Source organism: Uloborus diversus, chromosome 7, assembly GCF_026930045.1.
Source record: "Uloborus diversus isolate 005 chromosome 7, Udiv.v.3.1, whole genome shotgun sequence".
Taxonomy (NCBI): Eukaryota; Metazoa; Arthropoda; class Arachnida; order Araneae; family Uloboridae; genus Uloborus; species Uloborus diversus.
The window spans coordinates 141,834,809-141,849,465 of NC_072737.1; the positions used below are offsets into that span (position 1 = coordinate 141,834,809).

Sequence of the window (14,657 nt, forward strand, 5' to 3'; positions counted from 1 at the left end):
TAATTTGTTAAAATAATTGTCAATTATTTTAAGTGTTGCAGCTTAATGTATAGCTTGTTTAGCCTATATTTTCATTCATATACTTGCCCAAATGGTTTTCAGTCCAAAATAGTGAATTTAGACACATTTTCAGCACCCCAGTGACAGTTGTATTATTTGTATTCAATGTTTTTTTTTTTTTCCTTTTCTTTTCTCCCATCAGAAAAGGACATTTGCTTTTCTCTTCATTTTCATTGAACTATTCGAAAAAGAAAAAGTCATGTTTTTTTTGTTTTAAGATTTTGGATGATGTGTTATTACTACAAAAAGTCCTCCCAAAACTGGGGGGGCATTGCCCCTATGCCCCCCCTATAAATCCACCCATGCCCTTCTGAACTATTCAAAAAAGAAAAAATATATATATTTTTTAATTTTTGGAAGATGTGTTGTTATTACATAAAGTCCTCTCAAAACTGGGGGGGGCATTGCCCCCTCTGCCCCCCCCCCATAAATCCGCCCATGTTAGCAGCCCCTTTATGAAAGCATTAAATTTTAATTTTCTGAATGTTAGTAATCTAAGGATGACAATGGATTTTTATACAGAAAGAGTGACTAAGAAAGCAGTCAGTTGTGAACGTTCGGGTAAACATTAAACCAATTCAGAACAAAACGAAAAGAAAAAAAAAAACTATCGTATAATCAAGGATAGAAGCATAATACGAGGAAAAAATGTTATTATACGTGCGTAAACTGAATGAAATAATCAAATTGTCTAAAAATTATAGAGTGAAATAAAAATGAATAAAATGCGGAAAATGCAAATATAAACTGGATATTGCAAAAAAGCATGAAAATTAGAGCCAAACAAAGAAAAGAGTTACTTAAAATTTTAAAATATAACAATAAAAACCCAGAAACGCACAAAATGACTTGTCAGAGAGCTAAACCGGAAGAAAATTCGAAACAATTAGGCGAAAAAAAATTACAAAGTCAGGGTCGCAAACTCATTCCACCGACAAAAGAGAATTTCAGAAAGAAATAATTTTTTTTAGCAGTAAAAGTTAGCAAGAAAGGAAAAATTAGTAAGAAATGAAATTAATTTATCCAAACTATTCAGAGATGATGGAAAATTTTGAACACAATAAAAGTGGAACAAGGACACCAAAACGTAAGGCACGGTGACAAAAATAATTTAATTGAAAAATAATAGTGACAAAAAAAATTGCAAAACGTTTCCCTAGAAAAGAAATCCAATTAAAAAATGAGTTGAATGAAAATAAATAAAAATAAAACTTTCAATTCGTAAAAGCGCATGAGAAATAATGAATGGAAGCGTTCTCATCAAACATCACCCAAACTAGGTCGATTCTGAGTATGAAAAGCTTTCCAAAATCAAGATTTAATGGGAAACAGAATTTTTGGACAGTTTTGACAATTGAAATTAAAGGAATAGTTTGAATTCCAGTCGATGTTAAGCAATGCTTATTTAACTGCTGTTTTTTGCTTCTTTCAAACACATTTTTAGGTTTTGTTTAACCAATATGTGAGAGACAACACTAGCAACTAATTTTCTTAATACCAAACCAATTTGGATGATGGATGAGGTTGAGAGGGGGGGGGAGTAAGTTTCTTGACCTGGAATCGATAAAGTTTGAGAATTTTAGTAACTTGGTAAATGACAGAAAAAAAAGAACGGCATAGCAACCTAATTCTAAGGTAACTGATTTTTTTGAATGCACTATTTTCAGGTGCAGAAAAATGTAACAATATATATAAGCATGGACATGGCCAGGATTTCCGTTAGGGAGAGGCAAGCATATTAGGCGCAACAAGATAGTGGTTTTTAATTCCCCCCCCCCCCCTCCCCGTGCGCACATCGGAAATTGCCTGAAAGTATAGTCCTCCTCTCCCTCTAAAAAGCATTTTATTATTTTCTGGTCACATAAAGGCAGAAAGAGCGATTACGTGACTCTCCCTCGGAAATTTTCGAAATTGAAACCCTAAAAATTGCAATTTTAAATTATCTTTGGTAACATTTGGAAAGAGCGTGGGAATCGGAGGTTCTCTTCTATTAGGGAGGTGCAACAGCCCCCCTGACCCCCTTTGGCTACGCCAGTGCATATAAGAGATATTTATTTTTATAGTAATTTATGTGAAAATTTTTAAAACTATAATTTATATTGTTCATTATGTTGGGGACTGTTTCGTTTCAATCGACTAACGAAACGTCGATCATGTTTTTTCGCTTTTAGATTCTCCAAGAGTAGAATAACCTTTATTTTGTCGATGTACTTGTTTTTCTTACTTGGTTGGGTTTTTAAAATATCTTTTATTCCATACGTTTAGCTAGAAATTATCCACTTATTTTCATTATCGACTAGTGGTACCCCGCACGGCTTTGCCCGTAGTTGAAAATTAAAAGGTCATTCGGTTCGCCTGTATATTTACAAATAATTGATTACGAATTTCTTGCCAATTTTCTATGTTCATTTGCTCTCCCATTCCACGTCAAGATAATTTCGTAATTTACTTGTCCATCTTATGATAATTTTGCTCCGGAAAGCGTTCTTAAAATTAAAATAGAAAAAGAACAAAATCGAATTTTCGAAAAATCGCTTCAAGGGGCACACCCCCATGCTACAAACTAAATTTGTGACAAATTTCATGAAAATCGGCCGAACGGTCTAGGCACTATGCGCGTCACAGACATCCAGACAGACTGAGCTTTATTATTAGTAACTAGTGGCACCTGTACGGCTTTGCCCGTAGTAGAAAATTAAAAGGTCATTTGGTTCGCCTGTATATTTACAAATATAGGATGATGAATTTCTCACCAATTGGCTACGTTCATTCGCTTTCCTATTCCACATCATGATAATTTCGTAATTTACTCATCCATCTTAGGATAATTTTGCTCTGGAAATGGTTCCTAAAATTGAAATAGAAAAAGAGCAAAATCGAATTTTCGAAAAATCGCTTCGAGGTGCACACACCCATGCTACAAACTAACTTTGTGCCAAATTTCATGAAAATCGGCCGAACGGTCTAGGCGCTATGCGCATCACAGAGATCCTGACAGACATAGGGACTTTCAGCTTTATTATTAGTCAAGAAAAGAAAGAAGATAAAGATTATGACGTCTTCCGTTTTTGGATTCGAGTATTTCGAAAATAGTGTAGAATAATTCAAAAAATATTTTAAGAGTCTACGGGGAAAATTCAAAGTGAAAGCTATTTTTAAACTTTGAAACATTGTAAAAAAGCTCAGAGATTTCGAATATTTTCAGTTTTTCGTTTCCTAGGTACTTTTTCTTTTGTTTGTCTTCCGAGGAATGTGTCATGTAAGGAATCTTAACCCTTTGAGGACCACTTTTTGACACAATATGCCCCTTAAGTTCAAGCTTATTTTTTAAAAAATAAGATGCGAATACTTCATGAATTTTACTTTTTTTCATGTTACAAAGCTAAACATGAGTCTTAAATCTTAGCAAAACATAAAAGTTAATGTTTATAAAATATCTTGTAATTTTGTTTTGAAAACACCTCTAAGTTAAGTATTCTACTTCTGAGCTGTGGTCCATGCGGGTTTAAGACGTCAATATAGTAGTTTTCCTTGGATGTATCCTATAAAAACAACCTGTTCAAAAACCATTTATAAAAACACACACATAAAACACGGAAACGTAGATTTGTTAGCTGTAAATTACGTGATACTGAAGGTTTTCGCATATTGCCACCATGCTGACTGTAGCTCTCCGTAGCAGTTAGGTATACGGAATATATTTAATGAGCACTTTACTTATATCCTACCAGTGGCGGCTCGTGCCTTGAAAAAGTGAAAAGCCAGATCATGGGTACACTCCCCCCCCCTTGGTTTTTGAAAAAAAAAGGAATTTAAAAAATATTTTTTTAAATATTTTAACTTTCTTAATTTTTGTTTTGTTAAATTAATAAAATTAAATTCACTTTAGCAACTAAATTAAAAACTTGAAGAAGTAATAACTTTTAAGGTATATTCAAAACTAATAAAAAAATAATCAAAAAAATGTTTACTTCTCTAAATTGTCGTTATAGTACGCTAATTACTTGAAGACAAAGAGCCAAGAAAGGAGCAAGCGATCTAATCTTGTGCAAATGAAGTCTTCTTCCTTTACTGAATGTTGTTTATTTTGCATAACCACGTAAGAACATTCAAGCTATGTAAAATAAACAGCATACAGATAGGGTAACGGTCTCTGCGCGAAACCTGCTGTACATAAATATTGAGGTTCAATGGATTGGTGTTGAGGGGGGGAAAACACACACACACGCACAGATAATCCGCAAAAACGTATAATCCGCTCCTCATTAATTTTACTTTTTAACAGAAAATCTGTGGATTATATGCAGGATAATACGGTACAAGCCTTTTTTTTTTTTAGTTTCAAGCACGTACGTACAAAAAAAAAAAAAAAAGAAAATAAATAAAAAGTTAAATTATTGTCTTCCAAAAAAAGTGAGGGGACCCGGGCCCCCTCTGAACCCTCTCACGAGCCGCCACTGTATCCTACCCTTATTAAAATTTATTTATTATTATTATTATCATTATTATTTTGGCAGTAATGTATTACAATAATCTATTCAAAATGAAATACTTTAGCTACCAAGCATGTTGGCACATAAAGCATTTCGCAACAAGCGTTGCTCGCTTCCAACTCGGCGTTAAATTCAAACAGTCTTGAGTAAAAGTTACTTTTTGTCACAAAATATTTCACCGTGAAAATGAATCAAGAAAAAGTGAATCGAACTATGACTGTGAAAGCTCATTTTGAAAACGAAAATACTATTAGCATTTATTGAGATAAACAAGGAAACAGTATGTTGCAATATTCAAATCTTATATTGCAGTGACTTTAGCAGTTCGCATGATCTTCCGCGTAAATATATTCGCTCTATTTATCACTATGTAAGAATTTCGTTTAGGTTGCACTTCATTTTTTCGTCATTAAAAAACAATGCTCTAAGATAAGGGGCCATTCGTTAATTACGTAAGGGTCCCAACGGGGAGGGGGGTTGAAAAAAATCTCTTCATATCCTTACTTTGCGGGGATGGGGGGTAAAACCCATTCTTGCGTAATATTTTCCTAGTCGATATTTTATTTTAGAAAATATCGGTTTGGGCAGGGATCATATTTCATTTGCGTCTGGAAGGTAAGAAACGTGTTAAGATGAGCTGTTTTTTATTTGTTTTACAAATTATGAGTAGAGTAAAATATAATAATAGAATCGCACTATGTATGTCATGTTTTATTTTCAATTAGCATCGCAGTATATACAAGAAAAGAAAAAAGGCGAAAAATAATTCAGTCTCAATTCCAACTTTTTAGTAAAGATTTCTTTACACGAAAAGGTAAAATTTAATAATAGTGAATTTAGTTTCGATTCTAGTGATGTAAGATTCGTTGTTTAAATATTTTGGAAAACGAAATGGAATCATATGTAACAGGGGGGAGGGGGTGTGGAAAATCTTACGTACACTTACGTGGGGGGAGGGAGGGTCAAAAATTGTCAAAATAATCCTTACGTAAGTAATGAATGGCCCCTAAATGCTTCTCGGATTCGAATGAGAGAGAAAAAGAAAGAAAGAAAGAGAGATATAATAGGAGAGAGACGATAGGAGTACCGCTTGGGGCAAAAAATACCAAGGCACGAGTTTTTTCCAAAACAAAGCATATGAAAAACATTTTCCTGGAAAAGTTTGGAATAAATACATGGTATTGCTAAAGAATGTTTTAAAATCGAAACTTTTTTCCAGCGAAAGGTAAATGAAATCATTGAAAATGAATTAAACCTTTTTCTTAGAAAGATCTCTATATGGGGTATAGTATTGGGAAATTCCAAACTTAATCGGGAAAATTAAAAATGAATTGATTGGGAAACAATAAACTTATGTCAATTTGGTAGAACGTTTCATTTCAGTGATATGAAATATTTCAAACATTAAACTGCTTCGAATGAATTTCCACTGCTTTTTGAGCAACGGGAGACACTGGATATTCAAGGTATTTTGGAATGTTATGATTTTGCTTCGTCTGTTTTCGTTTATAGTATTCCATTTCACTTCATTAATAAAATATAGTGTGATTTATATACCCCTTATTATTTAGTTAGGCATCTTTTGGATTATTTATTGCTATGCATTTAAAATATACTTAACGCTTGCAGGAATGTTTATTTGGGTATTACCTGTGTGTATCTCTGTAAAAGTGGAAAGAATTGCTAACACAAAATATTACGTACAATAAAATAAGTCTTTGGGTAGAATTGTTTTTGTACCAGTAAATACAATGGACGCCGGTAAATTGAATCAGTGGTTAATTGAATCAACCGCTCTAATGAATCAAATTGTAAAAAAACGGAACAAAATCCAGCTTTATTGAATCAGCCGCTTTGCGGAATCAAAACTGTTTAGAACAAACGGGAGTCATATAAGCGGCGGTCACTGTACCGATATTTTTCAGGACTCGTTTAGATAACGACAAATTTTATAAAAGTTCTGAAAATCATGGAAAAGGTCTGTATCAAAAAAGATCAAAATCCATTAATTTAGTGATGATGATACTGATTCTTTGTGGAAAATTTGTGATGAGTAGAAAAACACTTTTCATATCGACTTTACGCCACTACCCTGTACCATAAATTGACGATTGTAACTAACGATTTATTGTGAATTTAATTCTACAACATCTCCATTTGTACATTTTCTTTTCTCCTTCCTTGCAAAGGTGCTCCCGTGTCTGCATACGTTCTGCGAGCGGTGCTTGTTACGGTACATGCCGCCCGAGAGCCTTACACTCTCGTGTCCCGTATGCAGGCAACAGTCCATTCTTCCGAAGCAAGGTGTCCCGGCTCTACAAACCAACTTCATCATCAGTAACCTCATGGAGGCCCTCGACCATCCCCTGCAATGCCAAAGGTATTCAATATTTGAAGGTTTCAATAATAGTGTGAAGGTTATTAGGCAAATTGATACATAACTAGACACAGATTTTTAACGCCTTTGCTTGCTTATTTTCAAGCATTGAAAATCGAAAAGACGTTAAAAATTTTGTAAAGCGCGGGACCCGCTTGACGCTCTGAAGTTAGAAAAAGCTCAGTCACATTTTGGGGCCACATTTTCTGTCGAAAATTTTTACTAACAATTTTGTGTACGTTGAAACAATGCTCACTAATTACGCAGGTACTGTTTCCAAACCTTGTCCCCTATGACGAGACAGCCACCCTTATAAAGTTCTCTAAATAAGCAGTTTATCTGCGCATGCTCTCTAGGCCAAAACACATTGCTCGAAATAAGGCTAAACTTTTGCACAGTGTAGCCTATTCACGCTCTTGAGACATTAATATTAACAGAACTGACCAAAACGTCATGGGGAATTAAGTTTTACGTTCCACAACAGTATTTTGCTGCAGGAACTTCCACTAATTTATAGCATCCATCTTATACTTTCATTGTTCTAGGGTCTGGGTTTCACTCACTCCGTTTCACCTTAGCCAGCATCTCTCTTTTAGACTTTCCAAATCGTAGATGTAGTATAAACTTAAAAAAAAAAAAAAAAAAAACTGGTTCTATGAGCAACTGAGACCAACTACATGACGGACAAGCGTCCGAAAAGCGCATGCGCGCAAACAACTTTTTGCCATTACCCTGGTAGGATGCAAACAGAGTTGCATCCTCGTTGGCTACGCTTTTGTCCGTTAACTTTAAGATACGTGCGTTCAATGCCAGCCAGTGTTTGCTGCTGGGGAGTTGAGCATCTAGTTATATTACATCTATGTTCCTAATTTACAAGGATTAGCGGTTTTGGTGCTATGGCGCTTGTTCACACAGAGTGAAGTGAATTGTACTGAGTGAAGCAAGATAGGGACTTTGGTTTTTACCAAGGAGGATAGATTGTTGGTTGGTTTCGTGTCATGGATAAAGAATTGAAGAGGACCGAAAGTCTTTTCCTGTGTACAGCATCAGTAATACAAAGACAATTTTCTTTGTATAAGTCTGCCCACGGATTGTCATTTATTTGCTGTAATTGCGCCAGGATAGCGGGACAGTTGAAAAGGTGTTCGGGGCTTAAGCATGCGTTTGGGCAATTTCTGCAGTGGGCAGTACGTCCTTCTCCCGTCTTTATGTATATTCATACCCCTGAGTTTTCCCGTTCTGAGTCTTATTAATGTACTGGTGAGGGTTCCATTGGTACTGATTTCTGGTATTTGGTGCTTGATTTTGATTTCTCTATCTTTTAGCCTTGCCCTAGCCACTGAACTGATATCGCTGAGAGTGACATGAGTAACTCTGATGGTGTTCAAATGTATTGGCTTCTTTTGCCAAGGCATCCACTATTTCATTTCATCAATGCAGATAGAGTGGGACAAAAAACTAAAAATTAAGGAAATCTCTAACAGAAGTTAGAGAGAAATCGGAGAATTACTTATCAAGCCCGTCATTTATTGCCTCTCCATCTTGGAAATGTTGATGCATTTACATTACGTTGATGCCTACTCTGTTTATGCAGCACTGACTGAACGAGTAGGTATGTTTTTTAGCACCTTATTTAAACATTAAAAACACCTATGAGCAAACGCTTCGATTAAATCCCAATGATTTGGCAGACATTTTACAGCGAGATTAAAACCTGTTATGGGTTTGGCGACAAGTTTCCCCTGTAAGGGTATGGCATCGTGGATTTTTTTTATAAAGTGCACCCTACATGGCATCTAATTCCCTCCTCCTTGGTTTTCACTGATTTCCAATCGTTTCAGGTGTGAATCGCAGCCTTCAGCCTCCAAATGTTCCGTCTGTGAAGGCTTCTTCTGCGACATCTGCTCCAAGCGCCATCAGACCGACGAGGAGACCAAGTCGCACAGACTGATCACCCTGAGCGAGCTGGCCCTCCAGGAGGAGAAGCAGGGCTCCCTGATGTGCCCGAAACACGATGCACAAACCCTGCGCTTTTACTGCCGGGACTGTGAAACCGCTATCTGCGTCACGTGCACGGACATAGAACACAACGGGCACCTGACTACGAGATTGAGGGAAGCCATGGCCGACCAGAAGAGTATGCTCAACGATCTCTTGGACCGGGTGGAGGCAAAGGTGAAGATTTCATTTTAATCTCAATCTTTTATCCGTTTCAGTTTGCAATATGGAGGTGCTTTGAATTTCAGGATTTCTCTCGAAACGTAAAACACAAGCACCTAGAAGCAAAAGGTGTAAATGTCAAAAATACAAATTCGAAGATTGGTTCAAGTGATAGTAAAAACCCTCTTCTGTTTCGAGACAAGATATTGTAATACCGAGATCCCGTTACAATGAAGTTCAACGTTGTAACGGGTTGCTCATTGTAACGAGAATTTCGTTAGTCTGAAATTTAATTCATGTAGTGAAGATGAAATCAGGACCTAAAATTTGTTTCGTTGAAACGGATATTTCATTGTATTGGTATTCGTTGCAGCGGGATTTCACTACAGTAGCGCTGGCAGATGCTGATATAGCAAGATTTCGAAAAAAAATTCAATGAAAGCCAACATGTGGTTTGAACTTAGCGTGCGTTTTATTCAAAACTTTAAAAAATCCACTCCCACTCCTTTTCTTCTCTTTGCCTCAATTTCAAATTCAACCTCATAACAATGGTTTGACTACTGTGAAATATTTTTTCTTATAAAAGCAATTTGTTCCAGTTCAAGTTTTTCATGAGCTTTCATTATTACTCATAATAAGATATGCACTTAAGAATACTTTTAACAACGGTTCCAACCATTTAAAATCACCCAATTTTAAAGTAGGTTGAAAGTTATTTCACATGCTGCATCTCAGAAACTATTTTTGATTTTTGCCATCTTTTTTCTTAGTAACAACAATTTTAGAAAGCTTTTGGTCCATGAAAGTTTTTTTAAATAAAAAAAAAGTTCTACAAGTACGACATGCATTAAACTAATAGAACTCTTCAAATCATTCCCTTTCATTTACGAAAATGGTACAGTGAAAAGTACAAAATTATTTTCATGTATTTTTCTTTTCTTTCTATTTTTAGATTCCAATCGTTGAAAAAGCTATTAATTTAGTGTCTGATGTCACTGTATCCTTGGATAACGCCCATGACACAGCTACAACTCAAATCGATCATTGTTTTAAACTCCTATCGGATGCTATCCAATTGCGAAGGAATCAGTTGCTGAGCCAACTCGACGAGTCCTATGCTGCCAAGCGCCATGTGCTGGATCAACAAAAGAACTTACTACAGTATTGCTTAGGAACGCTGAATTCCAGTTGCGATTTCACTAAAAAAGCTCTAAATCACCAAAACGATACTGAATTCCTGCTTGTAAATAAACAAGTACGTACTTTAACACTTTCGTGTAAATTAAAAGTTTCATTTCCATTCCTTCAGAGCAGTGATGCCCTATAAGGTGTCCCCAAAAAAAATCGAAAGTCAGTGTTTCAAGTTGCACACCCTCTTATGTTTTTCCTTTTGTGTCAAAACAATTGTAAAAAAAAGTTGCATTTATTTTGAATAACGGCAACCCGTGCCGACTTTCATCTGAAAGTGTAAACCAGCACTGTGTATTAGGCTGTATTAGACATTATAAAACTAAACTAGAAGGTTAACTAAAACCAGAAATTGGCTTTTAAGCTGAAGAAAAGCTTTCAAAATTAATATTATGCATTGAATGTTGCAATTCTTAACACTAAATATTCTTTTCGTAAATCTTTAAAACTGTTCACTCTATCAAGAGCAGAGTTTTTGTTTCATATTTTCTTTTTACCTTTTTCACAACGTTGAGAAAAGTTTGAAACTTATTACTGTTATTTATAAAGAGGCATTTTGCAGAGACACAATAGAAACCCCTCCTTATAACACGTTTTTATATCAGACGGATAAGTAAACCGCGACGGAAAAATTGCGATCGTGTTCGTATGAAGATGTTCATTTAAACATGGTAAAATTGTTGTCGTGTAATGTCTTAAGCTTGATTATAAAAGAGTCATTTGAAATTTCACAAATTACTCAATAGCTTTGGGTTATAAATGACTCATATACGTAGTGCGGTCTAAAAGTTCGGGGACAAGTTTTATAAAACCTTACCCTAAATAGTTCACATCAGGGTCATTATACAAACGAGCTGATGTGTGCATCACATGACTTCCTTTTACTCCAATTTAATGTCATTTCCCCATTATTGGCAATTTTAATGTGATTCAATTGTTTACTTTCTAAATATCACCAACAGTGGACAAATTGAAACCAAATTTAAAAAAAAAAATCGCCAAATTTGTCGTTCAGTTGGCGACAAAACTTGGCGACCAAAACACTTGTGATATATCGCCAAGTGTCCGACAAATTATAACACAACTTGAGTTTACATCGAAAGTAACAATGATTTTCCCCCTAAAAGGGGCAAAAGACTCCCTTAGGAACATCAGAATGCAACCAAAATGGAAGGTGCACAACTAGACCCCACTAGGAGTCGACGTACCAAATTTCGACTTTCTAGAACATACCGTTTTTGAGTTATGCGAGTATACGTACGCACATACGTACATACAGACGTCACGAGAAAATTCGTTGTAATTAACTCGGGAAGCGTCATTATGGATATCTCGCGTGTCTATACTTTCTTAGGCATCAGTGTTGCCAGATGGGGGAAATTTCCCCATTTTGGGGAAATCTGGTGCTCTCTGGGGAAATTTTGGGGAAATGGGTTTTGAGGGGAATTCTTTGGGGAAAAATGTTTTCCTTGGGGAAAACCTGGGGGAAAGAAAACCTCGAGAAAAAAGATTTTTTTCGTATTTAAATTAGCGTCAAGAAGTAGTGGGAACATTTTTTGTGTGTATCAAACTGCGTTGGGTTTTGCTCAACATTATGGAATTCGCATTCCGCATTATGTAGAATATTATGCTATAGAATTCGCATTAATGTTCTGCGTGAGTAACTAGTTGATACGTGATACAGGTAAAAATAAGTGTGATGAAGAGTGTTCTTGGATAAATATATATAAAAATCATAGTTTAAATGTACATACAGAAGCAGAGTAGTAAATGCGAGTAGAAAAAAAAATATTTAGTTATTTCTTATCTCTCGGTCAGACGCTTGTATTTATGACTAGTGGCACTCGCACGGCTTTGCCCGTAGTAGAAAATTAAAAGGTCTTTTGGTCCCCCTGTATATTTACAAATAATACATGATGAATTTCTCGCCAATTGGCTTGTCCACGTTACGGTTCCACGTTATGATAACTTGGTAATTTACTCGTCCATCTTATGATAATTTTGCTCGGGAAAATGTTCTTAAAATTGGAATAGAAAAAGAACAAAATCAAATTTTCAAAAATCGCTTAACGGTGCACACCCCCATGCTACAAACTCTTTGCCAAATTTCATGAAAATCAGCCGAACGGTCTTGGGGCTATATGCGCGTTAGAGATCCTGACAGACAGATATCCAGACAGAGAGACTTTCAGTTTTATTATTAGTAAAGATAAAGAAAGATAAAGAAGACAAAAAAAAAGAGAAAATGTGAAGAAAAAAAAAGTTGGGGAATTTTATAAGAAAATTTGGCTATTTGGGGGAAAAAATTTTTTTCAAGAGACAAAAATATTAGAGGAAGTCGATTCATTTTCTGAAAATATTAGTGGAAAAATAGTTTTGGCATTTGGGGAATTTTGGTAGAAAACATCGCTTTTTGGGGAAAAGTTGGAAGGGAATTGGGGAAATCTGGATTTGACCATCTGGCAACACTGTTAGGCACTTATCCATTGTGTGGTCGAGTCGAAAAAAAACTCAATATTCATTCGGGGGTGAGAAAAATGAAAATTAAGGACGATTTTTGAGTGAAAATTTTTTCGCGAATACAATACTTCCTTTTTTGTAAAAGGAAGTAAAAACGTAGGTTTTTAAAGTTGGAATTCATGAAAAAAAATCTTTAATTTTTTTAAAAGTTAATTTATTTTGTTCCTTTTATGCACCTTTTTTTCTCACATAGTTAGTCACTTTCTTTATTGGTCATTTTGTAACTTTCTTTTGTAGTTAAAATTTTGGATGTGAACGGAGGGTAACGGATAGTAAATATATATTTTAAATGTTATTTCTAAACTTTTCATTTAAATAAACATTGCATCTTGTATGAGGAACATGATTTGAACTGATTAAAATGTACACATCTTTCTTAAAATGGAGTTTTAAAGAAAGTTGTATACTCCATTTCTGATTGTATATCCTCCATTACATCTATACCGTAACGGAGGATACAGAAGCGGAGGCTATAAATACTTATGTTTTGCTATGCACATTGTGTTGATTTAGGGTTAACGCTACGTGTTATTTAGAATATACTTTAAAAAAAGTAATTCAATTTTAACTATAACTTTTTTTTTTTTGTACACAAACAATTCTTTCCTTTTTTAATTAAGAATGGAGGATACACAAAGTTAAGGACCTATTTGACTTCAAAGAGAATAATGCTGATATTCTTTCACACTAAATTCCTTTGCTTCACTATGAAGACCCAGAGTTGAAAAGGGCTAAATTGTGATTCTAAACCTCTGTAATGAGCTGCCAGTACTGCCGTCTATAGGAAATTCTATTGCTTAATTAAATCCTGAACGGAGGATACAAAAAAAAAAAAAAAAAACTGTAACAGTGATTCAAAAATTTATGAATGATATATATTTTTTTATTTTATAACAGAATTCTTTTAACTTATTAAAAAAATATCTAATGATTCAAATTTCACTATTAAATCAGTTATATTTTTTTGTATTGAGTAAATAAATGAAAAAGTACATGGGAAGAAATGGGTTGGGACATGTAACGGAGGCATACAAGTATCCCTCCGTTCAGTGAATAAGCATTTAAATTTTTTATAACATTTTTAATTTGTATTGATCATTTTCAAAATTTGTTATACTTTTCTAAATCTCATAAAAAAAAAGTGTTTAAAAATAAATATTTTTGAAACTAACCACCCTGGACTTAAAAAAGCGCGTTTTTTGTGGAATGACCCATCACCGAAGCAAAAAGTCTGGCTAAGCTGGACTTTGCCCCGTGTGACTTTTACTTATTCCCAGCAGTTAAAAAACATTTGCAGGGACGCCGCTTTCTTTCGTCAGATGAAGTTAAAGCTGCATATCGCAGGAGGCCGAACATGAGGTTGCGAAAAATGGCTTTCAGGAGTGCTTCCAAAAGTTACACGAACGTTGGCAGAAGTGCATAGTCGCCCCAGGTGATTATTTTGAAGGTGGATGTGCTTCGGTGATGAGAACTGTTCAGTGTAAGGATTTATACATCCAGGGGCGATTATTAGTTCTGCCGCCCTAGGCGATATTGACAAGGGCCGCCCACCCCACAATCTGCATTGATAAAATATATCAATAAAATAATAATAATAGCAAAGTGCTTAAAATAAAAGTGAGTTTCTAGTTAAATTCCACACTGGGTTTTGCATATCCTAGCATTGGTACCCACTTTAAATTATATCTTTTAATAATATATATATAAATTATCTAGTAAATTTGTCGCTCCTAAAATCTGCCGCCCTTAGGTCGCCTACCCCAGGAGCCGGCCCTGCATACATCTTGTCACCGAGCTTTTGGATCGTAATACGTATATGCATAATATTAAGCGAAGAATTTTGAACAATGTGGGCTCAA

General features: G+C 35.1%; 1 protein-coding gene across 1 annotated transcript in view; it reads left to right on the top strand.

The window, feature by feature from the left end:
- The window catches only part of LOC129225877 (tripartite motif-containing protein 2-like), a 169,677-nt gene that overhangs the window by 127,885 nt on the left and 27,135 nt on the right, over window positions 1-14,657 (top strand). Inside the window, exons 5-7 of the mRNA XM_054860406.1 lie at window positions 6,743-6,933; window positions 8,772-9,105; window positions 10,043-10,345. Of these exons, the coding sequence (XP_054716381.1) occupies window positions 6,743-6,933; window positions 8,772-9,105; window positions 10,043-10,345 (828 nt within the window). The remainder of the gene's footprint in view (window positions 1-6,742; window positions 6,934-8,771; window positions 9,106-10,042; window positions 10,346-14,657) is intronic.